At 56.9% G+C, this 26,914-nt stretch overlaps 1 protein-coding gene across 2 annotated transcripts in view; it reads left to right on the top strand.

The window, feature by feature from the left end:
* Positions 1-26,914, top strand: part of SORCS2 (sortilin related VPS10 domain containing receptor 2) — a 551,814-nt gene that overhangs the window by 504,717 nt on the left and 20,183 nt on the right. For both annotated transcript variants that reach the window (XM_082635333.1, XM_082635332.1), the window contains 8 exons: positions 1,181-1,283; positions 7,932-8,008; positions 13,602-13,693; positions 14,620-14,727; positions 22,008-22,128; positions 22,990-23,123; positions 23,870-23,998; positions 25,836-26,007. In XM_082635333.1, coding sequence (XP_082491459.1) covers positions 1,181-1,283; positions 7,932-8,008; positions 13,602-13,693; positions 14,620-14,727; positions 22,008-22,128; positions 22,990-23,123; positions 23,870-23,998; positions 25,836-26,007 — 936 coding nt within the window. The remainder of the gene's footprint in view (positions 1-1,180; positions 1,284-7,931; positions 8,009-13,601; positions 13,694-14,619; positions 14,728-22,007; positions 22,129-22,989; positions 23,124-23,869; positions 23,999-25,835; positions 26,008-26,914) is intronic.

The following is a 26,914-nucleotide window of genomic DNA, read 5'->3' as shown; positions in this document are numbered from 1 at the left end:
CCTGGCGGTGTGGGCGACAGGCAGCCCCGGCTAATGGCTGGCGGGTCACTGCCCGGTGCCGTGTCCGGTGGCCTGGAGGGAGCTGTGCAGAAACCTTGGGCCTTGTCCCATGCCCTGTGGTCTTTTGGTCTATTGTGGATGTGACAGAGGGATTGTGGCCTTGAGTCACCGAGGCCAGGGGAGAGGAGACTCGGGAAGGTCAGTCCAGAGGACACATCATTCTCAGCTCGCCTGTTCCCCCGGGATCCCCCAGCCCTAGCCAGGGGAGCTGGCTGTGGCCTCTGCCATCTCAGCAGAGGGTGGGGATGCAGGCAGCTGGGGTGGAGACAGATGAGGGATCTGGCAGCACCGGGCAGGAAACAGCTGGTGCTTCCTCATTCTGGGGGCTGCTGGCCCAGTTTGCCTGGAAGTACCAGACCCTCCACAGGGCTCAGAGCATGGACTTTGGAACCAGGCAGCCTCAGCCGTGGTCCCAGCCCCACGACTGCCCTGGCAAGTTGCTTAAATGCACTCTGCCTCAGTTTCCCCATCAACGCAGCAGGGATGACAGTACAGATGTTGAGAGCATTCAGTGATGCACACCTTGTAAAGTACTGGCGCTGGCCCAGAGGCAGCCAAACAGCACTGTGAGTTGCCGTTGGCTGTCTTAATACAACCAGTGTTTCTGCCCCTCCAACCAGGGCACCAGCCGGGGCTGCGTCAAGGTTGCACTGATGCTCGTGAGTAAACTGGGCTCTAGCGTGCCCACCTTACCCCCTGCCTCTCCCATAGGGTGCAGGGCTTACGGGGTGTCCCGCAGCTGTCGCCTGATGCCCACCTAAGAGACCACCAGTAAATGTTCTGGGCGGATGAATGAATGAATGAACGTGGGCATGGACTGTGCAGTCTCCCTCCCGGAGTCCCGTTCTGCGGCCCAGCTCTGCACTCAGGAGCCACGTTGGGGAGCCCACCCTCCAGCACCCAGGCTGGGAGAACCCTCCACTGGTCCTGACCTGACAGCCTTCACCTGGCTGTCAGCCTCCAAGCCTCCTGTCTGCCTTCCCCCGACCCCTCTGAAGCACTCCTGATCCCACCTTCACAGCCAAAAAGCCACAGGGCTGGATTCAACATCAGCCTTACTTTTCTCAGGTCACTTCTCCCTCCCAAGTGCTGACCATGGCTCCTTCTCTACCCCCCACAGCCGGACTGCCACCTGCACCTGCACCTGCGCTGGGCAGACAACCCCTACGTGTCAGGCACTGTGCACACCAAGGACACTGCCCCCGGCCTCATCATGGGTGCAGGTAAGAGGCTGCCATCACGGTCAGGAGCCATCACTGCCTGCAGGATGCTCCAATTTCAAGGATAGAACTTGATGGTCACGGGCCTGGGGCCATGGTATATCCACTGGGGGCAGTGCCACAGCACCTCTAGGAAGCCAGCTCACCTGGCACATCACCCTGAGGGGTAATTGCATAGCCCAGAGTGGGCACCTGATATGCGTTGACTAAATGAAAGGTGGATGGGTGATGGATGGAAGGATGGATGGATGGATGGATGGATAGAAGGAAGGATGGATGGATGGATAGATGGATGGGTGGGAGGATGGGTGAAAGGAAAATTGGATAGTTGAAAGAACGGATAGTCAGATGGCCCGATGGAAGAATGGATAACAAAATGGTGAATGAATACGTAGAAGGATGGATGGATGGGTGGATGGATAGATGGACGGGAGAACAACTTGCATCATGATTGACTATTGGTCCCTAAAGAAGGTTCTAGTTTAGTGGGGAGAGAGAGACAGATATACAACTAACATAAGGGGAAACAAATGAAGTATACATTGTGATTGTGTCTGTCTACCCCATTAAACTAGAACCTTCTTCAGGGATCACTAAATGTATGCCGATCTAATAAAACTCTAAAATAAGGTTTATGTGAGTTAGAAGAATCATTCCAAATAAAATCACATGTTTTACAAGTCCATTGCCAGGTAGCGGGTGGCATCTGGTTTTCCTTTTACCCATCAGCGTGGGGATAGCCTCACCAGCTCTCAGCAGCTAAGTCCAGGGAAGGGTCCCTGACGCCATGGAGACAAAGGCGGGGAGGGCAGGACCGTGTCCATCGTGTCCACAGTTGCTACGGTGGCCCTTTCTCCCTGGCCAGTCCCTGAACTCTTCTAATCACCATGACAACCCTGAGAGGTCAGTACCCCTACTTTATGGAGGAGGAAACGAGCCCAAGGAGAGGGAAGACTTGCCCGCAACTTGCAAGGTTCCATCAGGAAGCTTGAGATCCACCCCAGGCTCCTCAGGGAAGGGAAGCCCCAGCCCCAGGAGGGGCTGCTGTGCCCCTTGAACCTGCAGAAGGCAAGGCTCTGGGGCGGGCCCATCAGGCCCGCCACTCATCCGGGCTGTGGAACGGCCAGGCTGAGGCTCTGCACAGCCAGGGTGCAGATGGGGCGAGTGGCAGTCGGAGAGACAGTGTCTCTGCCCATCACACAGGGGGAACCACCAAGGCCTGGGCCGGGTCTCACAGCTTCCTGAATCAGGGGCTCCCTCCGTCTGTCTACTCCAGCACCATCTATGACCCGGAGGATTTGCGCCCCAGACCCTGAGCTGGATGACACATCCGCCCCTTCAGCAGACGTATCCCAGCACTGAGGCCCAAGCCTGGCTGTGTGTGAGAGGGTGAATGAATGAATGAATGAATGAGTGAATGAGTGTATGAATAAATGAGTGGCCATGCTGAGATGGCAGGAATGGCCTTCCAGGCAGAGGCGGGAACGGGTTTTTCAGAACGACCGAATCAGAGCCCATGAAGGGGCCAGGAGGTGAGATCCCCTGTCTGCTCTGTGGGCCTCTGATGGCGGGAGACCTTGGTTATCCGAGGGGTGTCTCATGTTATTCTGGAGAGGGTGGCTTTCCAGTAGGGGAGCGAGCGACACAACCAGACAGAGAAGACTGCAAGTAAAACCTTTCATCTTCTGAGCGTCCTTCTGTTCATCTACGGCCCTGGGGGTCTTAGTCAATGACTGCGATTGGGGCGGGGTCTGCCCGCTTCAATGATGGACGTGCGTCAATCAATGAAAAATCACACATCAGCCTCGATTTCAGTGCAGCTCATGGGGCTCCAGGTCCCATGCAGGGACAGGCTGGCTCGCCCATGTCGGGCACCCCCTGTCTTGTGGACTCTATTCCCTGGACCTGAAGGCGATGGTGTATTTTTTTTTTAACGTCTTTATTGGAGTATAATTGCTTTACAATGGTGTGTTAGTTTCTGCTGTATCACAAAGTGAATCAGCTATACGTATATATATATCCCCATATCCCCTCCCTCTTGCGTCTCCCTCCCACCCTCCCTATCCCACCTGGCATGGACATATATACACTACCAAATGTAAAATAGATAGCTAGTGGGAAGCAGCCGCATCGCACAGGGAGATCAGCTGAATGGTGTATTTAAAATGCATGTTCGTGAGGGGTTGAAACCCCAAATTCTTGTCCAAAGTACAAAAGGCGGAATTTCAAATGTTTCCACCGCTCAAAGGCCTTGAAAGCTCTGGACGACCATTCCAGCCCCCCAGGGATGCTGTGAGGAGCTGCAGGAAGTTCACGTCATTGTATGCAAGTCACACGGAGAACGGCGAGCGGAGGGGGTGAGCTGGCAGCCTCCCTCCCTCTCACTGTCCCCGCCAAGGGCAGGATGCTACATTTATATGTCATTCTGCTGCTTTTTCATCTCGCCGTGGCTTTTCTGAGATGGATCCATCCGTGCAATGTAGGCCAATTAAGGTGTAAGTGTTTTACATCCTCCACTCCAGCCCTGAGCGTCTGCTGGGAACAGAGGGGAAGGTGGAATGAGCTGGGCTCCCTCGGGCACCGCCGCAGCCGCTGAGCAGGGACCAGTTTCCCACTAGCAGCCCCCACAGTGGGCTGGACGATGTGGCAGGAGCAATGGGGCCACGTGACGGCCTGTGCCTGACTGAGCTTCCCGAGGCAGCCATGGGCGATGGCTGCCTGTTTCCAGGGAGTCTCTCTCCTGATCTCCCCGCCATCCATCCCTCATTCCACCCTGAGGCAGGCAGGTGGGAGTTACAAGCCCCAGGTTCTACCGCCTCCAGCTGCTGGGCCTTGGGCATTTACTGGACCCTCTGAACCTCAGTTTCCTCACCTGCAAAAAGAGGATGAAACCTCCATCATAAGGCTGATTTGGGAATCAGGTAGAAAGCATCAACACCAGGTGTGTTTCCACAGGTGGCCCTGTCATTTGAACAGTGGCTGGACACCACTGCCCTTGTGCCAGGCTGCATGCCAGGGCCCTTCTACTGGGGACCTGCCCTCCGGTTCAGTGGACAGAGGCCAGACCCACAGATGGATGTAGAAAATGGAGCCATGAATCCAATGAGGAAGGGAAAAGGATGGTTCAAGGAGCAAAGACCGGAACTCGAGCTTCTAACTGCCAGGGTCTAGAAACAGCCATAGTGAACCCAGAAATAAACCCAGCGGGCCGAGACTGCCAGCTGGAATGTTCTTCCTGACTGGGCGTGTCAAGGGGATGTGTCCTGCAGAGGTAGCAAATCACAGATGGATGGTTGAGACAGAGGGCGCCAGGCCCAATTCTGACTTGGCCCTTTCTGAGCTCTTGCTCTGGGGCTCTACACCTCCCTGAGCCTCAGTTTCTTCATCTGTGAAATGAGGATAATCATCTCGGACTTGGGGGCACTGAAAGGTCTGATGCAGGTCGAAGGCCCTCCCTGCCCCAATGCCCTGCACCCGTCCTGGGCCACCACGCAGCACACGCTGCTTCAGGCTCCTCATCCGGACGTGAATCCTCAGGACCACACAGAGCACAGGCTGCAAACGCTTCCCGGACGCTGGCTCTGACAGTCACATGGCTGAAAAAACCTTGAGGGGCCATGACGGGGAGCTCGGAGCACCCCCGCCCGCTCTGTGCCAGGAAGACCCCCGGGGCTCCCAGGAGGAGCCCTGCCTCCCAGCCCTCCTGCAGAGTCCCTTCCTCTGTGACTCAGCCAGTCGGGGACCCATCAACCCCATCAATCAATCTCATCAATCCCAGGTGAGAGGCCGAGGGGCGTGAGCAGGTCAAGAGCTGACCTGAGGCCCATCAGCCAGCCGGGGGTCACTCGGGCCCTCTGGAGCTGGGGACTTGGCAGCAACCAGAGGACCCGAGGGGCGGTCCCCTTGCTCCTGTTCCAGCTGCCGCAGGGCTCTGCCACGTTGGGGGCCACAGTGAGGGGTCCAGGCCACCTTCCCCCTCTGCCAGCTGTGGGCTGGGGTGGATCTTGTGCTGTCGCTTTGCTCTGTTCTGGCCCTGAGGCCTGAGCCACTCTGAAACCTGAAGATCGAGGAAGCAGGGAGAGGAAATGCACATTCAGTGAGCGCTTACTGTATACCAGGCCCTGAGAGCACAGAAGCGGGGTGGAGGGGTCGGGCTGTCGGGGGAGGAGGCCCAAGGAGACCCCAGAACAACCCGGAGGGGACGTAGAGGGAGGCCTTTCTTAGTCTCATCCCCAGGCCTCAGTTTCCCCTCTGTAAAGTGAGGGCACCAGCCCCCGTGTTCCTGCAGAGCTTCCCACTCTGGTGGCCTGTGGATGCGTTCTGTGAATTTCCCCTTAATTTTCCCCGGTGCCTGTTAGGTGACTGGCAGCCTGACAGCCTTGGTAGACGGAACAAGGAAAACAGATTGCGTCACTTAAAAGACAGACATTGCACCCCTGAAATCACCGACTGCAAATTTGCCCGGGAAGTTGAGCTGACGCCGCATCCTTTGCTGCACGGCTTCTGTATTTGATGCGCAGGTCCTGGCATCTCTGCTGGCATCTGGAAGGATGGAGGGATAAAGGGCTCCCCTTTCTTCCTCTGCCCATGCCCAGCTGTTGCGTTCATGCACTCATCTCCCTCTTTTCATTCAGCAGCCTTTCCTCAGCACCTTTTGGTGGCCGGGCGGGTAGAAGGGAACCCAGCTCAGCAGCTGACCCTCTGCCCCACCTCCCCTGACTGACCTCGCCTCCCACTTCCATGCTGTCGCCAAGGCCAGTCCCTCTGCCTGGCACACCTGCCCCTTTCCCTTGGCCAGTGGCATTTGTCTTTTGAGGCACAGTGCAGAGGTCACTTCCTGCGGGAATCTCTCCTTGATGCCCCTCCTGCATGGGTCCGTTAGCTTTCCCTTTGATTTCACAGTTCCCTGGACTCGCAGGCATCCTGGCTCTGTGCACAGCTGCAGGGCATCCTTCTTCCCCGGCTAGGTTGAGAGCTCCCTGGGAGCAGGCACATGGTTACTCAGCTTGGATTCCCCACGGCTCAGCACAAGGCTGGGCAGAGAGCAGGCACTCAGCAAATGCTGATGAATGAGTGCAGCAGTGGGTGAGTGGGTGGAATTGATGAAAAAGAGACAGATGTGTGGATGGATGGATAGTGGATGGATGGATGGATGGATGGATGATAAATTAATGAAGGATGGAGGGATGGTGGATGGATGGATGGATGGATGGATGGATGGATGGTGGAAGGATGGATGGATGGATGGATGATAAATTAATGAAGGATGGAGGGATGGTGGATGGATGGATGGATGGATGGATGGATGGATGGATGATAAATTAATGAAGGATGGAGGGATGGTGGATGGATGGATGGATGGATGGATGGATGGAAGATTTGGTGGTTGGTTGGACCTCAAAAAAGGCAGGCACACACACCCTCTGCCACTCTACTTGAACTCACTTTGCCTCATGTACTTGAGGCTAATCCGTCTCCTTTGGGGTTTTCCGGTGACATCTACCCTTGGTCCTGGAAGAGAGGCTCCTGACAGCACCGCAGGGATAAGTCTCCAAAGTGCAGGTGGTGCACAAGTTGCCCAGGTCAGGGGCTCCAGGAGAGAGTCCAGAACGGCTTCAGTGTCCTCATAACAGGTGCCCTTCATCCTGGAAGCTCAGGCCCCTGGTCCCTGCCATCACGTGGTCACAGCAGAAGCCTGCCCAACCTGACCCATCAGAAAATCCCACTGCCCAAGACCCTTCCGAGGAGGCTGTTTAGGGCCATCCAGCCCAGCTCAGAGACCACTGAGATTGTCCCACAGCTGCGTCCTCTAGGTGGCCACTGTTCTTTCTGTAGGGGTCCACTTAGGCTCAGTTTCTTATCTGTAAGCTGGAATCACCTTAGATGCTAAGTGGGGATTCTTCCCCCTCTGGCAGCAGCCCCAGGATTAAGTCCCAGCCCGTCAGAGTGGCCTTCAAGGCTGGTGACCCACCTGCCAGGCTGGTATGGATTCAAGTGAACCACGAACAAGGAGGAGCCTCCTGGCTGCCCAGCTGGTTTGGTGCCTACCTCACCATCCTCCCAAACATCCCCTCAACAGATATTTAATGAGCACCTACTTTGTGCTCACCCTGCCTCTTACCTGGACTGCTCCGGACTGCCCTGGACCTGCCTCTGGCCTCTCCTGCACCCGGGGGTGCAGGCACCCAGGGGGCCTCCAGATGCAAGCCCAGCCATGTCTAGCCGCAGTTTAAAGCCCGTCAGGGGCTGCCGTGTCCCCACATTACCCACATGGCCAGCATCCTCTCTAGCCTGTCCCTGACCCCCACTCCACGCTTTTTATTCCTGAATCATACTCGTCACCATGGGTCCCCCTGAAGCCCCCAAGCTCTGCCTGCACCTGGGCTCAGCCGGAGCCGCCTGAGGCTGGCTTTCTCTGGGCAAAGTTCATCTTTTACTGCTCAGACTAGGACCCGTAGTGGTGACGGCAGGCCCATGATTATACAAGGAAGGCAGAGAGGGGCATCCGCCGGGTGGCTTTGGGGCTGGGAGGTGTAGACCCAGAGCACATCAAACACCAACCTTGTTTGGGGATCTGGCTGCACTCAGACCTTGGTAAGGGGGAGAGTGGCCGATCCTAAGAGCAACCCTGCCACTTTGCTTCTGGACCAGGTAACCTGGGCTCCCAGCTGGTGGAATATAAAGAAGAAATGTACATCACATCAGACTGTGGGCACACCTGGAGGCAGGTAAGGTGGCAGGGAGGGGCCTGGAGCCCACCATGCTCACTCCGCCGAGGCTCCTGGGAGAGTCTGTTCTCTCATCCCCTCCCTCCCAGAGGAGTTCTGAGACACGCTTCTTCATCTTCCCCGACCTGAGGGGCTGCACACAGCTCCTTTTAGCAGATGTTACATCACCATCTGTGAAAAGAGAGCCCAGGCCAGGCTGCCCCCACCGCTGCTGTTCTTTCAGCAGCCACTGCTGGAGAATTCCAGATCTGACGCATCTTCCCACGGTCAGGCAGGTTACCGTGAACATCGAAGCAATGGGGATCAATGCCAGGGACGGGCTGGAGGTGCTTTCCGGCAGGAAGCCACACGGGGACTCAGAAGCTTGGCTGAGCCCAAAGGCCAGGAAGTGGGGGCCCCGAGGACAACCTCCGGGTTCCTGGCAGGGGCAGCTGCTGAGTGGATGGCACAGACTTGGGAGAGAAAGAGAAAATAGGGAAGAGCAGGTTTTGGGGGGCCACGGAGAGTCTGGGTTGGGCCTCCTGGGACACATCCATGGGATGATGGATGTGTGGCCCGAGAAAAGAAAAAGCAGGAAAGGGAGAAGAAAGAGGAGAAAGCAGTGATGCAGGAAACGGCCCCCAGCAATGGGGGTCACACTGTGAGGACCCCTCCCTGCTATGCCCACATGCGGCTCAAATTCTCAGACTGGAGGGCGGGATGCTGCAGGCCAGTGGGTGTCACGCAGAGCAGGGCGGGTGGGGAGCGAAGGCTGACGGTCCAGAGCCCTGTGCAGTCAGGCAGCCCAGGAGCCGAACCCACGCGCTCCACCCCAGGAGAGGCCCCGTCTCCCTCTACGCTTGCTATTTCTTTCCAGCAAAAAAAAAGCCTCATCTGGTCTGCCAGCTTCATGGAGTGACAGTTTCTACTTTAACTGCTTAAGAAAATGCATTAAATTTTCGTGTGCATCTCCTCTTTTGGTGGATGTAAGAAGCTCTGTTTTCAGGTCAATTTTTTGCACCCCTGAGTATCCCACTTACAGCCCCCTGCCCAGGTACCACTCTGGACAAATATGTTAACCCCCAAAGTGTGAAGCTCACTGTACCCTGGGTTTAAAGCCCTGGTGTTTTTTAATAATATGCAAGAAACAAGGAATTTTGAAAAGGGCCCAAGAGATTTATTGTGTTATAATATTCCTATTTCACTAAAACTAGTGAAACATGTCTAAACTTTCTTAAAGGTCACCACCTGTCCACTTATCAGAGAAATCGCCCCCCTGCTTCCGGCTTGTTAGACTTAATAGACCAGGTGAAACAGAAGAGAAAGGTATTCACGGTGGCCACTTTTGTCAAGCAATTTGCTTAGACTTCAAACTTGGGAACTTGTCAGAATTAAATGGGAGAATGTCTGTTCAAGATTGAGCTGAGGTACCCATTTCTTCCCCAGTGATGGGGGAGGGGTGGGGGAATGGGGGGCTCGAGTGCCTGGCAGAGGAGCGGGGGATGCCCATGTGTGCGCGTGCGTGTCAGAGGGAAGGCGTTTACTGGTGGGGGGCAGTAGGCAGAGGCCAGGGTGGGACAAAGGCACGAAGGCCAGACGACCAGGTGAGCTCAGGCCGGTTTGTCAAGGATGCAATGAGCTGTCTCTACAGGAAAACTCTTAGAATGTGAATTACAAATAACACTGTGCATGATGCTTAAGGGATGTATCATTTTATTTTATTTATTTTTGGGGGGGAGATTTATCATTTTAAAAACATGACTTCCCTGGAATGATCAAAAAATAACCAGAACACGTTTAAGGAGCCCCCTCTAGAACTCAGGGTGTGGGAGAGAAAGGATTGGGGGACCCCTGCCTAGGCGATGGTCAAGGCACAGAAAACCATAGCAACGGATGTACAAAGACCCTGTGATCCAGTGGTGGGCGTTGGAGCCCCCTTGTTCCTGAGTCCCAAGCTAACGAGAGTGGAATTGCCCGTGGGGGTCCCCTGGGATGGCTGGGAGGCACCCCATCTCCTCAGTGGATGGACAGGACAAACGCCCCCCTGCCTGTCCTTGCGGGAGGAGGGTGCAGATGATGTGGGGTCTGAGTGCAAGTGAGGGTTGTGCACACGTTCGGGGCCATGCCCCGGAGCTAAATCCTGCTTGGGAGCAATCCGAGGACCCACTTCCGGCTTACCTTTCACTCTACCAACCCTGCGGATCTCCCCAGGAAAGGAAGCGGGTTAGGCCCCCAGTGGAGTGGGAAGGAGGGCTCCCACCGGGCGGGTGGGCAGAGGCCTCTGCAAGTTCAAAGGCAGAGACGGATGTGCTTGCGGCATGCAGTGTGCCTCTAGGACCATGTTACGGGACCCAGCATGGTTTCCACCACCCTGCCTGGCAGCCCAGAGGTCCCAGGAGGGAGCCTAGCTTCTCCCTGAATAACCCCCAGGACAGAGAGCTCACTATTTCCTGGAGGAGAAGACTGTCTGCTTGCTGCACCTCCCCCTCCCCCCTCAGCGTCCCTCCCCCAGGAAGCTTCTAAAAGGGGAATCTGCTCTCCCCACTCCCCAAGCAAACCTCGGGTGTCCCCAACCACCTACGGCAGGGAGGAAGTCCCAACCATCAGCTGACCCACGAGCCCTGCTGCCTGGCCCATCCACGGGCCTCTCCACCTGCCCGCAGTTCCAGCCCCAGCAAGCGGCTCGTGCCCCGCCCGATGCGCTGTGACCCGCCCCCCCCACCCCGGGGTGCCCGCTGGCTCAGGTCTCGAGTTTAACTGGAGCACATCATTCACCCCCAGAACACGGGCTGGGAGCCCTGTACTGTGGCAGAACCTGGGCTGGGCAGAGAGGGTGGGTTCGATGGGCTGCTTGTTGTTGGAATCTGAGTGGGCGAGTCACTGGGTGGAGGTGGTCTGTCTCCTTGCAGGGGGCAGGGGGTGTTTCCCTGGGCTATGAATTTCTGGAGCGTTAAGCTTTCATTTCTACCTCTGGATCCCAGGACCCAGACAGAGGACCTGAAACACTGGGTGTGTCTGACGGATGGAGAGACGAGGAGGGGAATTGTGCAAAGTTCTTCCCCACAGCACCTAAGTCCACATGACATCACCTCCCTCATCCAGGAGGTGCTCTCTGGGTTAGTGTAGCCGCAGGCAGCACACGTATCCAGAGTGCCACCCAGAGCACCTGCCAGAGCTTCGGACACCCAGGCCCAGGGACTCCTCTGACCCCGGCAGGCGTGGCCATGGAATCTGGGGGGAGGGAGATGCAGGGGTGGATCCGGGAGGCCCCAAGCTAGTGCTCTGGGCCCTCACCCCACCCTGCGACCTCGTCACTCGCAGGACACAGATCCTCCTCCTGCTGAGAATGTCCTGCTCGTGGTGACAGCGGCTCCTGGTGGATGCGGCAGGCGGTCCATCAGAGACCTGGGGTCTACCCTAGCGCTGCCAGTTGCTAGCTATGTGGCTGCAGGCAAGTCGCTGTGTGTCTCTGAGCCTCTGATCTCTCTTTGGAAAATGGGGAGATGACCTCTGAGCGTGGTTGCTATTAAACAAGGCTCTGTACGCACAGCAGACGCCCCCGTGCCAGTCACCCAGTTCTCCCCTCCCCCGCATCAGACATGTTTAAGGGCGCAGTTCACAGGTATCCAGGTCTCTTCCACCATTCTTCGTAAGGGACCTCTCCTCTTTAGTCAAGCCAGAAGGGTTTCCTAGAGAGTTCCTGTGAGCAGCGGGAAAGCCAGCAAGATGATGAGAAGGTGGAAATATCTGGGGAAGAGCTTTGCAGGCAGGGAACAGCATGTGCAAAGGGCCTGAGACGTGTTCAGGCAAAGGAGACCAGGGTGACTGGTATACGGGAGGTGGGAGAGAGTGGGCAAGGGCCTCTCATACAGAGCCCCAATGACCAGGGAAGGGTTTGGATGTGATTCTAAGGGCCATGGGGGCCACTGGAAGGTTCTGGTGGGGTTAGGGGCTGTGGGGGTAATGGAATGTCAGGGCTGAGGGCTTGGCCTGGAGGCACCACCAGCTCTGCTCAAGTCCCTGTTCCTAAGAGGTGAGGCCTCTGCTCCGGGTCCTCCCCAAGTGCCTCCTGCCGGCTCTGGAAAAACAGACATTCAAACAACGGAAGACTCAAGATAGAAGATCGGGGGAAGATGCTAGTTAATAGTTGTGTGGGTGTGTGTGGCTTTTTAAAAAAATGATTTCCCCGTTCCTGCTCGCTCATTGCTCTAGAACAGGGTCCCCGGGTTGTGGGAGCTTTCGGGGCTCTTTCTGCCAGGGCAAGTGCAGAGGCAGCGACGTTTGGGTCAACATCTGCTTGGAGATGCACTTATTCCGGCCTCGCTCGGCACCAAGCTCTGCAGCAGCTGCCTCCCCGGCCCAGGAGGGGCCCCAGAGCCACAGGCACAAAGGCCTAGCCAGGCCCCTGTGCGGAGCGGCTGACACCCGTGAGCGTGCAGGCCCCGGCGAGGGGCCGTGGGTGTGGGGTCCTGGCTCCATCCCGTCTCCCCCTGAGTTTCCCTGCAACCCTGCTACAGAACCCACAGGCCCTGAGACGGTCAGACAGGGTGGGAGGTGAATGGGGCCCTGGCCCACTGCAGGTGGTCGTGATGGGGCCACTTCCTGTAGGCGAGGTACAGGGTTGCAGGGGATGTGGCAGGGGACATTGGTGCCCTTCTCTGTGTGGAGTCAAGACACAGGCTGGCCGTCTAGGTATCTGTGTTCATGGAAGATCTAGAGGGGACACCCGGTGTCCTGGCAGGACTAAAGAGCCACACCCGGCTCTGCCACCCACCAGCTCTGAGGCCTTGGCTTGGCCCCCATAGCTCCAAGCGTCAGCTTGCTCATCTGTAAAATGGGACCCCATCCTAGGGCTGTTTGCAGACAAGCGACGTCACCAGAGGTATTTCCTCCTGCAAGAGCCCTGTCCAGGCCACTCGACCTTTTGTCCCCTGAGGACTTGGTGGAGATTCACTCATTCACTCATTCATTCATTCATCCCCCACACACTCCCTGAGCACAGGCACCCCCAGCTGTGAGCTGAGGCATGTGCCGGGCCACAGAAAGGGTTCAGAGGCAGGAACGGCCTTTGAGGAGCTCCCTGGCTGGAGGAAACAATGACAAATTAGAGCAGTAAGTGCTGGGAGAGGGGGCCCAGAGATGCTCCCCACCCAACCTGGCATCAGGGAGGGCTTCCTGAAGGAGGTGGCACGTGGACTATCTTAATGTCAAATAGAGGTTTGCTTTTACTGGTGATGCTTATCCTAAATGCTTTTCTAAATTCCACTATTTCTCATCCTCATGTGTCGGCCTTTTTGGTGCATACGTTTTTCCTTTAGGCAGGACCACCTGCAGTGTTTATTTGCATTTTTCTCTCTTGTCAGTGGTCTAGAAATCACCATCTGCATCCATTCATCACACACGTACTGAGTCTGGGTGGTTGGGGGAGCATGGGGATGGCCTGGGGACACCGGGAGCCTCAGGCCGGCCCCGCCTCAGGGAACCGGACTCTGCTGCTGCCCCCCAGGCAGCGGGTCAGCAGTTCTGCCCTGCTGGAGAGCGACCCCAGACCCTGAACAACCTCCGACCCTCCTCAGGGTCCCGCCCTGAGACCCCCGGCTGCCGTCTTCTGCAGGTATTTGAGGAGGAGCATCACATCCTCTACCTGGACCACGGTGGTGTGATCGTGGCCATCAAGGACACCTCCATCCCCTTGAAAATCCTCAAGTAAGGCCATCGGGACCCAACACTGGGTGTGGGTTGGTAGGGGCTCTTTCTCCCCACCTGGGAACCCCTCAGAACAGTCCCCAGTCCTCCCACCCAACAGCTGCTTCTGGCCAGGCCTGGAGAGGTGAGGAAATGGGGAATGATGACCCAGCATGGTCGGGTGGGCCAGAGGGAAGCCTGGGGCTGTGAGGAGGCCCCCACCCACCCCATCCTGGGGGAGCAGGGAGGGCTTCTCAGAGGAGGTGACTTTTATGCATGGACAGGAATTAGCTCAGTGGAGGAGGTGGGGTCAGAGAAGGAAGCCAGCAGCGTGTGCCCAGGTGAGAGTGGGGTTGGCATCAGCTTCAGACAGGTGAAGGTTTATTGTGGGGAAGTGAGGGCAGATATGAACTCTGGATTTGGAAGGCAGAGCTAGGGGAGCTGCCAGGAAGCCAATATCACTTTAGTCTGAAAAAGATCTTTCTGCACTGCAGCTGGCTATACTGATATGCCTCACCGAGAGACAGTAAGCTCCCATCAATGACCCGGCAAACCCTGGGCTGGGCTCGGGCATTGGGTGGGGCTGACCTGGATGTTTCCAAGGCCTGGATAACTGCAATTCAAGGGGTACAAAGCAGCTTGGGACCCAGACCACACACCCAGGACTCCTTGACTGTGGTGTCACCAAGCAGATGTGGATGCCATCTGCTGGTGGTGGGTGGCTGCTGTGACCTCCCAGGAGAGCGTGAGGTCAGGGATCCTGCTGTGGCCGAGACACTGGACTGGCCCTGGGGTTGGCCACTGCTCTTGCCTGTTTTCCCAGCCACCTCAGCTGGACAGCTCTGATCCCTGGGCATGGGCAGGGCTGGGTCCAGTGAGGCAGCTCGTCCTGGACACAGGATGTGTTCCCACCTGCCCCGAGGTGGTGACTCCCCTTCTCTCGGCAGGTTCAGTGTGGACGAGGGCCTCACCTGGAGCACGCACAATTTCACCAGCACCTCCGTGTTTGTGGACGGGCTGCTGAGTGAACCGGGGGACGAGACACTGGTCATGACGTGAGTGCCCACGGGAGGTGGGCAGGCAGGTCAGAGCCGAACCCCAGGCGGGCCGTGGCGGAGGGCCACCGTGGGCCTTGCTGCTCTAGGCAGGTTCAACACTGACCCCCCAGCCTTCCTCCCCATCCTCCTCGCTTTGACCTCCATCTTCACACCTGCTTCCTTATCTCTTACCATCTACTGTTTCCTCTCATCCTCAGCCACTGGGAAGTGGCCACTCTGTCCCTAGTCAGGGACATTTGTCACCTGCCCATGATCACCTGCTGGTGAGGGGTGGAACCAAGAGTCAAGGGTCAGCTCTGGATCACTGTCCATTTAACCTTTCAGATGTTGATGATGATGGTGGTGGTGGTGATGATAATGTGATGATGGTGATGATGATGATGATGGTGATGATGGTGATGATGGTGGTGATGGTGGTGATGGTGGTGATGATGGTGATGATGGTGATGATGATGGTGATGATGGTGTTGATGGTGATGATGGTGATGATGGTGATGGTGTTGGTGATGATGGTGGTGATGATGGTGATGATGGTGATCATGATGGTGATCATGATGGTGATTATGATGGTGATCATGAAGGTGATGCTAATGGTGAGGGTGATAATGGTAGTGATGATTATTGGCTATTGGCACTTGTGAAGAACTTGTAGGCACATGGCACAGAGGGGACCTAAGACCCAAATGGGCCAGTGAAGGGCAGATCCAGGCTGTGAACCCAGCCCCTTGACCCTGGCTTAGGTCAAGCGCATCCCTGTTCAGAGTGGCTCACAGCCCAGGAGCAGAGCCGGAGCAAGCGGGGATTGAAAAAGGCACACAGGGCTTGACTGTGCCCTATGGCCCTGCTGGGGAGACAAGGCGCTCACCCAGAAACCACGAAATGAGGGTCCGCCTTTGGAAGCCTCCTTCCTGGGTGATTCGCCCATCTAGGCACTTGTTCAGGCAGAGCTGATTCACAAGCCAGGGTGGGGCCCGAAACTCTGCATTTCTAACAGTCCCGCCGATGCTGTGCATGCCTGGCTGCACTGGATACAGGAGATCCGGCCCTGTGCACTCTGCTTGGCTTTTATTGATGATGCCTGTACTGGGGAGAGCAGTGTCCCCCCAAATCCATGTCCACCCGGAACCTGTGGATGTGACCTTACTTGGGAGCAGGGCCTTTGCCAACGTGCTTAGTTGAGAGGAGGTCACACAGGAGGAGGGTGGGCCCTAATCCAATGATTCGTGTCTTATATGAAGAGGGTTAGGGTTAGATACACAGCCACAGCCTCATGTGAAGACGTGGCAGAGGCCAGTGTGATGCGACCACAGCCCAGGCACGCCTGGAGCCCCAGGAGCTGGAAGAGGCAGGAAGGAGCCTCCCCTGGGGCCTGCAGAGGAAGCCCGCTCTGTGAACACCCACATCGCAGATTTCTGGCCTCCAGAACAGTGAGGAGATACGGTTCCATTGCTTGAAGCACGAGTTTGTGGAAATGAGTTAAGATGGCCCCAGGAAGCCACCCAAGGCCCCATGACTCTTCCTCTCATGATAGCCCGATGTAGGCCAGGGCCACTGATGCTGGGAGGGGACCCGGCACTTTGGACACCTCGGTCTCTGGTTGGCCTCCCAAGTTACTTCCTCTCTCCCCCTAGCAGACTTTGAGGAAGCTTTCAGAGGGCAGGGCTGGGTCTGAGTCCCCAGCCCAGGAAGGCTCCTGCTGTAGAAGTAGGGAGTGAAAACAAGTAAGGTTCCCTTGCTTGATCCTCGAGGACAGCGGAGGGAGGCGGCGAGCTGCTTCCTTATATGGGGTGAGGGTAGAGGTGTGTCCTGGGGTCAGCTGGAGGGGTGGCTTAGGAGGTCTGCCCACCCCTTAGGTGGGGTTGTATGCAGGGGGCATGCGCAGGATCCTGCTTTTGCTCCTGGCTCTTCAGAAGTGGCAGTTGCGTTTTTGGTCTTTTTGTACCTTGTTGTCCATAATTTGCCCCAACTGGGCAAACACACAGTTATTTTTAGTCCCTTATAGTTTCTTTGTATTTTGTGGCTCAAGGAGACATTTATCCAGGTGCCAGCACTGCAGCAAAGGGTCCCAGGTCCCAGGTCCCAGCCTATCTCAAGGCCAGCCCTTCTCCAGTCATTCCAGCCTGGCCTGCCACGTGCCACCCTCTATCTGGGCACCAGGGACCCCAAGGACCCACAGAGCTGGTGGCCCAGGCAGACAGATCAAATATAACCAAGAGTGACATGGTTCCTTGATAACGTGAAAGATGCTGATACAAAAGGGCCAGCCAGCCGAGGGGCTGGGGGCTGAAGGGTTGCTTTTGAGGTGGGTGGTGATCAAGGAGTCTCGGAGCAGCTGACCTTTGAACTGGGACTGGGCCAGTGAGACCCAGGCCCAAGGACGAGCTGTGGGTACAGAAGGATTGATGCTTTTCCACGTGAGGATTGGAACTGTGCCCCAGCTCTGGCTCAGCCCTTCTGGAGCAGACGGGCTGGTTCTGTCCATTCCCAGCGGAGTGGCTGGGTGCTAGGACCCCTCACCCTGCCCACTCGGCCTGGAGATCATGCCCAGGTCTGTGTGCCCAGCTGGAGTCATTGCCTGGGAGTGAGTCCCTGGTGAGAGAACAACTCATGCCCTCCTGTCTGCCCTTCCAGCTCACGATGGCTTTCACGACCCTGCTCCGGCCGGCTCCCCATCGCCTGTGAAGAGCCAGTTCCTCACCCTTCTGAATGGCCCAGAGGGGCCACTCGGATAGGCCCCCAGGGGTGCCTGGCCCCCAGCCCGAGGCGTGAACTGGAAGGAAACCGCCCAGGGTGGACATTGCCCCTCCAGGCCCGCCTCTGCCCTGGGGCTCCTGTGGGTGCTCATGTGAACGCCCCCTCACCAGGCTCCTCTGGCTGCCTGGGATGGGGGCTGGGAGCACAGCTCTGGTAAGCTCCCCACCGCGGGCCACCAGGGACCACGGCCGCCTGTGTGCCCACCGCCCAGGCTTCTGGGAACGGAAGATGGAGCAAAGGGACGTGGAAACGGTAGTGCGGACTCCTTTCTTAGGACGTTTGAGACAGGAGAGCCATCTAAGTTCCTGCCAGACCTAAATCCGGCTTCAGTGATTCCTCCAGGGGGCCTCCTCTGCCACCAGGACTGAGGCAGCCTGGCATCCTCCCTACATCTTTCCCAGTATGGCCTCTTGCAACAAGTTCTGTAATGAGGCTTTATTGAGCACATACTATATGTTATGGGCCCATTTTTTTAACGTTATCTCATTTTGTTCTCATAGGAAATCTTCAGGGAGGATTTATTCCCCCTTCGTCTAGAAGTGCTAAAAATCTCAATAATTCTGCACCGAGGGAGTGGTGGGAAAGGGGGACCCCTCACATCAGCTCTGCATGGTTCCTGGAGAGCCAGAGCTGGAAGGGGGACCCCAGAGGCTGTCCTATAAAAACTGGGTCAGGAATCATCACCTTTCTAATTCCCTAAACGCCCCACTTGTGCTTCTCCCTGAACACCTAGTTCTTCTCCTCCCTGGCCCTGGAATGAGTTAAATCCTTCAGGACATCACGTATTTATGCTCCCCTCGTGCTCTTGGAGGCTTCAGTCTGGGGTGGGCAGGGGAGGGAGGAAGACTCCAGCCTGGGCTGATGCAGGGCTCTCTGTGGTGTGGCGGCTGGGCTCAGCCTGGACCCTTTGCTGGTTGACCAGTTTTCCAGGACCAGAGTCCACGGAGCAGAAGGGAAGAATCAGAAACACCAGGGGAGACGGCTGGCCCGTGCTGGTTTTGCAAGGGTTGAACAAGTCAGCTGGGTCTGAGGCCTCAGCTTCCCCAGCTGAGAAATGGGAGCACTTTCTACCCCAGGGCATTGACCTAGGAGTTTCAGGACGTCAAGCCCTTTGTCACCGCATCAGTGCTGGGTTTGGCCCCAGAAACAGCCCGGTTTTCAGCACTCATCAACAGATGGGGCATTTTATTCCTGGAACACTCTTGGCAGAATTCAGAGCCAGATGCTATAACCTCAAGCTTTTTTTTTTGAAAAAGCATCAGAACTGTTCCTACAGGCCTCCTACTTCACTGTGCCACATCATCAGACCACTTTCAAATTCCGGTTGACACAGAAATAATTCAAACTCTGAAAGACGGAACATGCTGGCATGTTAGAATAAAGGTTCATCTCTCCAGACTGCTGGAAGTGGTCCCACTCAGACCTAGCATCCTCTCCACTCCCCCTCCTTCCCTTCCTGTCTCTCTCCTTCTCTCCCTCTGTGTCTCTCTGTCTCTCCCTCCCTTCCCCATCCTCTGTCTCTCTGCCTCTCTCTCTCTCTATCCCCCACTGTCCTATTTCCTGCACAGTTGAGAGCATTTCCCCAGATGGTTCTTTATCCAAATCTGCCCAAAGGTCACGTCCAAGCTGACCGTAGTCACCTTTAGGGATGTTTCCCTCAGCTTGGTTCATCCTTGCTCACCCTCCCGTCCCCACCAGAGGGGTGAGGGCCCCCCAGGCCCTGGGGGCGATAGTGGGGCTCCCAGATCCTGCCCGGGCTGCACTAGGGGAGGGGAGTGAGCTCCTTGAAGGGCGTGGGGCTCCTCCTTAACCTGCAGAGGCTGGCCCACATTTTCCTTATTAATCATGAAGCAATAAATAGCCTCCCTCTGGCCTCTCCTTCCTAAAACTCAGAATCAGCCAGATGACAGAAATTTCTCGAAGTATCAGCTGAGCTTTTGGGTTTCATAAAAGGCAGGACTTCAAAGACACGGAGGGGATTAGTTAGATCAAGCAAGCCAGCCTCTTTTCAGGGACTTCCCCGGCGGGGCCTGTGCCACCAGCCGGGGAGGCTGCTTGGAGGTCACGCTCGGGCCAGTGCGTGTTTCCCGGGCAAAGCATCCCAGCCCCGTGGTCGCCAACCCGGGGACCGACCCTGGCTCCCCCGGGAGGTGGGCAGCTGCCGTGCCATCCTGAGGGGGTCCCTCGCCTCAGTCTTCTCGTCCGTAAGGTGGGAATGTTAACGGTACGTTCCGCATGGGGTTGGCGAGGAGAGGATGGAAGGTCGAGCGCGTAGCAGGTGCAGAGGACAGGCCAGCAGTTACTGCTGCTGGCACCTCCATTGTAACGTGGCTTCCAGAAGAGCGAGAGACGCGGCTCAGGCTGTGTGAGGACCAGGAAATTGTCCCTTAGAGACGTCCCTTCAGGGACCTAAGACCCTCTCTTTCTCAGTAACCAACCCAGCAGGCGTTGCTTGGGAGAAGGGGACACTGTGACAAAGAAAATCCCCACGTGGTGACACTCCCAGGGAGAGGGCTGTCCGTGTCAGGATGGGAGTCGGGACAGAGGACCGGCACGACACCTTCACACCTTCACGGTCACGGTCGCCACCATCCGGGCCTCCTACAACCTCGCTATCGGAAACAGCACCTGGGGGAGCCGCTGGACCCGGCGGAGGAGAAGCGGGCCGTCCAGTCCTTGCTGGGCTACATCCATCAGCATCAGGAGAGGCCCTGGGCTGAGAAACAGCGGCAGGGGCTCCGACTTGCACCTCAGGCAGGAGAAAAGCAGGATGGATTATTCACAACCAAACACGAGCGGGCGAGAGGCCAGGGCTGCCGGCGATTGGGGAGGGAGAGTGATCTCAGAGCCCAGGACTGGAGGATGGAGAGGCGGACCACAGAGGCAGGTCAAGGCCGAGACGGAGGGAGGCTCCGGGGCCGCTCGGATCAGAGGAAGCCCCTACAGAGGCTCGGGGTCTTGTCTGTAAAATAAAGATCATGGTATCTGCTTTGGGGGACTGTTCTGGGCAGTAGAGGTAATGTGTGTGCACGTGAGAATGTGTGAGCATGTGCGTGTGCATGGGTGTATGTGCACAAGTGAGTGTGTGTTGTGTGTATAAATCTCCTACTAAGTGCCAAGCACCCTACACAAACCATTGCTAATCCACCATCGATCCTGAAAGGCCAGTGTTATTGTCCCCATTTTAAAGCCAAGGAAACTGAGGTACAGAGAAGAATGGACCTGCCCAAGGTCACAGACATAGTAAATGGGTATCAGCCCAGGCCTACCTGGCTCAGAGGTGCCCTATGGAGCCAAAACTCCAAAACTCCTCTTCAAATATCAGCCTCAAACGTTCAGAGCCAGCCATCATATCCCCCAGAAAACACTCTAAGAGCCTTCTCAACTACTCTCCTAGAACGGGGTTTGCACCCTTTCAGACCATGACTGGCTTCCCCCAAGTATCCGGCTCCTGTCGGTGTGCGTGGAAGGGGACCAAGACCAGAGTGGGTGCTTCACCTCCTCCATCCAGATGCTTGACCTCTGATAATATGGCCTGGGTACTATAGGGTGGACTGGAGAAGGACCAGAGAAGTACAGACTGGTCTCCTCTTCTGTGGTGGTATTTGGAGCCCACATGTGAGGTGTTGGGAGGATCAGGTGGAAATCCCTTAAGCAGCAGCCTTCCCAGAGAGCAAGGGATCTGGGTACATGTAGGCACTCCACCAATGCCTGTTGAGGGAGAAGAAATGGCACAAACAAGCGGTGTGACCTTGAGCGAGTTACTCAACCTCTCTGTGCCTCAGTTTTCCTTTCTGTAGAGTGGGCTGTGGTGAGGATTAGATCAGATAGCATACACAGGGCTCCCAGCACACTGCCTGTGCTCCACAGAGGACTGGCTTTTGCAGAGCCCCCATGGTGCTCCGTCCCCTGCTTCTTCCACCCACCGATGCTGGGGCCACGCAGCAAGGACCACACTGAGATCCTTTTCACCCCGCCGCTCTGAGCCGGTGTGATGACTTGTTACTTCTCTTTGGATTGTTGGTCTGCTTGGGGTCAAAAGGCTCTGGCCCAGCTAGGTGGAGCGGGCTTTCTGCAGAGCAGGCCTCCTGGAGTGGTCAGGTGGGAAGAAAGGCGAGGAGAAGCCAGAGAGCACAGGACGCAGACACCTGACCACGAATCATTCTGCAAAACAATTCTGCAAGGACTAGCATAGGGGCTGTGGGAGGGTCCAGGCTCCTGACCCTACCGTGCTGGCTTCCTTGTCCATCGGGGGGCCAGGTGGGATGATCCGCACCAATGCCATCAATGAGCCATAGATTACATGTGATGACTGTGGGAATACTAACGCCAATGACCAAATGCTCGTGGCCAGCCAGGCCCAGGGCAGGTGCCTGGTCCCAGGGCAGCCCAGCGGGGGCAGGGGAGGGACCGCGGGGCCCGCTGTGCAGGTGGGAACAGAGGCCTGCAGGGGAAGCGGTGGGCACCTGGGGGACGGGCTAGACTAAGGTGGTTTCCCGCCCCTCCCCCTCTCCCCTCCCCAGCGTCTTCGGCCACATCAGCTTCCGCTCGGACTGGGAGCTGGTCAAGGTGGACTTCCGGCCCTGGTTCTCCAGGCAGTGCAGCGAGGAGGACTACAGCTCCTGGGACCTCACCAACCTGCAGGTAGGCCTGGCCGCAGGCTGGGGGTGGGCACCACGCAGGGCCCCTTCTGCTAGACAAAGTCCCCGTCCTGCGGGACCGAGGGCACCCCTCAGATGCCCACTCCTTCTTCGGGGTGTTCTGGCCCCCTCTGGGGCCTGGGGCTGCCTGGGCCAGAGTCTGCAGCCATACTCAGGGGAACAGGTGCACAGGGCCCCAGCCAGCCTGGAGACAGGCGTGCTCGGGGTCCAGGAGTTTTCAGATCGAGGGAAGGTAACAGGGCATGTGTATCATATATTAGGTAACACCCCAGTGGGTCTGGGGCAGCCCCACCCCATAATCTCAAACACATACATGTTTCTACAGCAAAATGTGTCATATTCACACAGAGAGGAATAAATGAGGACTCGAAATGGCCTCCCAGTGCAGTTCAGAGCAGGTGGTGTGGCCACAGGACAGGATTTCAGAGCGAGGGGGCCTCTGGAATTGCTGGGGGGACCCTGCACCACGGCTCCCGTTCACACAGGTGTGGCCTCTTCTGATCATTGGCTGAGGACCTACTGTGTGTCCTGGAGGCTGCGGCTCACCCCAGCTGCACAGGGCCCACCTGGCACCCTCAGGCCTGAGGAGTGAATGCAAGGGGCCTCTTCCAGCAGCCCTGCCACCCCTCAGGGCCCAGACGGAGCCTGTACACAGTGGGAGCTCAGTGAATGCTAGGGCGGGTGGGATGGGAGCCAGGCTGCCCTAAGTTGGCCTCAGGCACGCACACCCCTCCCCCGGGCCCCGGTTTCCCGGCCCCTACGGCTGGCGGGCGAGTGAGGACCCGGCAGCAGGAGCGGTGGGAGCCCATGCAGAGTGGCCCCTCACCCTGGTCTTCCTGCACAGGGCGACCACTGCGTCCTGGGCCAGCAGAGGAGTTTCCGGAGGAGGAAGCCTACGTCCTGGTGCATCAAGGGTCGGAGCTTCACGGCGGCGCTCACGGCCCGCGTGTGCCAATGCCGCGACTCGGACTTCCTCTGGTGAGGGTCCCACTCTGCCACGGGCCCCTGGGGCTGCCTGAGTAGCCTGGTGACCCGGCAGCCGCTGTCCCCGCAGGTGATGCCGGGGGAGGTCTCAAGAGTCACACTCCATCACTCCCCCCTTACTCTGTGCCTTAGGACCCAGCCACTGGGTCCAGCCCGCATTAAAGAACTTGTGGGCCTCGTTTCAAAACCAGGGCACGTGGCACTGCTCACAGGTGGGAGGGGAAACTGAGGAACAGGTGGCTGTACCACCCAGCCCCTTCTCCTCTGTCCAGAGACTCTGCCGAAAGCCCCCTGACCACTCCCCTGCCTCTGCTCAAGGACTCCCGTGGCCGCCTGCTGCCCACAGGAGGACGTCCGAGTTCTGGAACCTGCCTCCCTCCCCAGCCGTCCTCACCCCTCTCCGTCAGCCACCTTCACCACTGTCTCCCTACACCAGTGTTGAAGGGGCCGTTCCCTACCTGCAGTGCCCTTCCCCACCTCTTCCCCTGACTGCCTCTTGATCTTCCATTGAGATTCAGCCCACCTCCTCCAGGCAGCCCTCCAGGACAACCAGGCTGGGCTCAGTGCTCTCCTGTGATTTGCTGGAATCCCCTTTGCATCCCTTCTCACCTGGAACGTAACTGTCGGCCTTCAGTCCTGTCTTCCCTCTGGGACAGGGCCCTGTGGATCCGCTTCTGCGTCCTCAGCATGAGGCCCCTGACCCATGCTGTCTCCTGATGGCCGTTTTTCCCTCCTCCCAGTGACTACGGATTTGAGCGCACCCCCTCCTCCGAGTCCGATGCCGACAAGTGCTTTGCCAACTTCTGGTTTAACCCCCTGTCCCCGCCTGACGACTGTGTCCTGGGCCAGACCTACACCAGCAGTCTCGGGTGAGTAGCGCGGGGCAGAACCAGGGTGACCCCTTGCTTTTCTGCCTGGTGCCCATGGCTCCCCGCATGGAGTCAGGGAAAGAGAAGTCGGGGCTGAATGCCCTGTGTGCCGGGGTTCCTGAGAGCCACCCCAGGCACTGAGCCCTCGGGGCTCTCCAGTCAGAGCCCATGTGGGTCAGTGTCAGGGAGAAGAAGTGCCTTGAGCTGGCTCCGAACAGAGAACAACAGGCAGAGAAGGTCCAAGGGCTCTGTAGCTCACACCTGCTGCAGAGGCTGAGCCCTTCCAGAGAAGTAACACCCCTCACCTAGTCCTTCTGAGCCCCTGCAGTGCTGGGACCCTTCCCCATTTACCAACACTGAGTGAGGCAGGCCTGAGCTGGGCCAGAGGTGCTCACACTCCCTTTAGGTCTCAGCTTGAATGATGCCTCCTCCAGGAAGGCTTCCCTGACTCACCCTGGGCCCTGAGCTTACCCTGTGAGGGCACATATCTCAGTTATTGTCACACTCACTCAGTCGTCCCCCCGACTGGACAGTTAGCTCCACGACACAGAGCGGGTCCCTCAGTGTGTGGTGTAGTGGACTCACGCTGTACGTGAGGGTTAAGTGCTCCACAGGTGTGAGCCGTTAGGACACTTTTCCTCCACCAGAGGCTGACCACATTGCGTGTCAAGGATGAATGTCATATAAAAATGTTAGGTGTGGGGCTTCCCTGATTGCGCAGTGGTTGAGAGTCCGCCTGCCGATGCAGGGGACACGGGTTCGTGTCCCGGTCCGGGAAGATCCCACATGCCGCGGAGCGGCTGGGCCCGTGAGCCATGGCCACTAAGCCTGCGCGTCCGGTGCCTGTGCTCCGCAACGGGAGAGGCCACAACAGTGAGAGGCCCGCATACCGCAAAAAGAAAAAAAAAAAAAAAAACAACAAGTGGCAAGTCTGAAGATGCCACCCGAGCAGTGGTTTTCCTGTCACCTCCTAAATATTTACTAGACCCCATCGGGCTCTGCCCACCAACCCCTCCCCACTCTCATCCCACACCTGCTGCCCACTCTGGGCTTTGGCTCCCCACCACCACCACAGGGCCTTTGCACATGCTATTCCCGCTGCCCAGGATGCTCTTCCCTCTCCTGTTCACCCTTCTGGTCTTAGCTGAAAGCCCCTTTCTCAGGGACCAGATTCCCAGGTGCTGCCCCTCCCCAGCACCTGTCCCAGTTGCGATGTTGCCTTGATGTGGGGGATGGTTTGGTGAGGGCTCCCTCCCTCACTAGACAGCCCTCTCTGCAAGGGCAGGGCTGTGAGTGATGACCTTGTACCCCAGCACCTCGCACGTAGCAGATGCTCAGTAAATTCGTGTTGTGTGAATGAGCTGGTGAATCAGGTGTCATCTGGTCCCACTCTCTTGATGTAATAGGGAGAGGAGCCCCCTGGGAGCACGTTTGCTCACAGCCATGTGGCGCATCAGCGGTAAGGCCCGCCCCCCCCCCGGGCACTCTGTCCTCCCAGGACCCTATTTCCCAGCAAAGCCACAAAATTCCGACCGACTCCTTCAATCCTCCCCTCAGCAACAACAGCTGTTACCATTATTGTAAGAATACGAGCAGACCAAGGAAACGTCCAGTGACGGAAGCAGGGCCTGCCATTACTGGTCATTCCCTCCCCTGAGCCTCAGTTTTCCCATCTCCAAAATGGGGCAGAAATAGCAAACAGGTGGAGTCGGGAAGAGGGAGGGAGTTGAAGAATGGAGTTCGCCAAGCCAAGAGCCACCTCTTGGCGACAAGCAGGTCCGGTGGGGCAGCAGGGCCCGCCCCACCGCCGCCTGTCTGACTCACTGTCTGGCTGCAGGTACCGGAAGGTGGTGTCCAACGTGTGCGAAGGTGGCGTGGACCCGCAGCAGAGCCCGGCGCAGCTGCAGTGCCCCCTCCTGCCGCCGCGGGGCCTGCAGGTCAGCATCCGCGGCGAGGCGGTGGCCGTGCGGCCGGGGGAGGACGTGCTGTTCGTGGTACGGCAGGAACAGGTGAGGCGCCGCTTCAACCAGGCACAGGGGGTGTCAGACGGCGCTCTCTCCGCCTCAACGTCGGTTAGGGCAGCGTCTTTGGACCAGCGGTTCCCGAACTGCGGGAGGAGAGAGTGGGCCGGCGGGCCGGGGGGCCGGGGGGGGCCGGGGGGGGGCCGGGGGCCCCTTCCCAGGTCCAGACCAGCACTGAAACAATGAAACAGAAAAGTCGGAAGAGAGGGCAGAGGCAGGGAGGGGACGGAGCAGCGTGCAGCAAGCACAGGCCCAGGGGGGTGTGGCTTCAAACATCTCTGTGTGTGTGTGTTCACCGCGCGGTGACGTCAGATTTCTGCCTTCCTGTGGGCGGCCGTAAACTTTTTGAACCTCTCCTTATACTGTTAGTTAATTTTGGAATCATAAGAAAAGCAGGAAGTTTTTTAAAAAAACTGTATAAATAAATAAATAAATAAATGCGATGATGCAAACCAAAACACAAAAAAACAAAAAACCCACCGTTACTTATAATCTCATAGCCAAAGACAAATTCCGTAATAGATGATAGATAGATGGATAGGTAAGTGGAGAGACAGATATCGATGATAAACACATATAGATAGATGATAAATTGATTGATAGATAATGGATAGACATAGATACAAATACAGATGGATGGATATAGAAATATTTTGTGTCTGTATATATATATACACACATATATACATACACACAAATATATATATATATACACATACCTATATATAAATATATAAATTTCCTCCCCGCCTCCTAGTCTTTCTTTTTTTTTCTTTAGTACAAGTGTTACATTTTTTTCTGATTTTAAAAACAGTATATACTCATTGTAGAACGCTGGAAAATCACATTAAAAACATAAGAATGTATCACCAAAAATCCTATTCTCCTAAGGTAG

Source organism: Mesoplodon mirus (genome assembly GCF_964341445.2).
Source record: "Mesoplodon mirus genome assembly, chromosome: 2".
NCBI classification, from domain to species: domain Eukaryota; kingdom Metazoa; phylum Chordata; class Mammalia; order Artiodactyla; family Ziphiidae; genus Mesoplodon; species Mesoplodon mirus.
The sequence above is the reverse complement of the archived record's forward strand: the minus strand, read 5'-3'. Positions and strand labels throughout refer to the sequence as shown.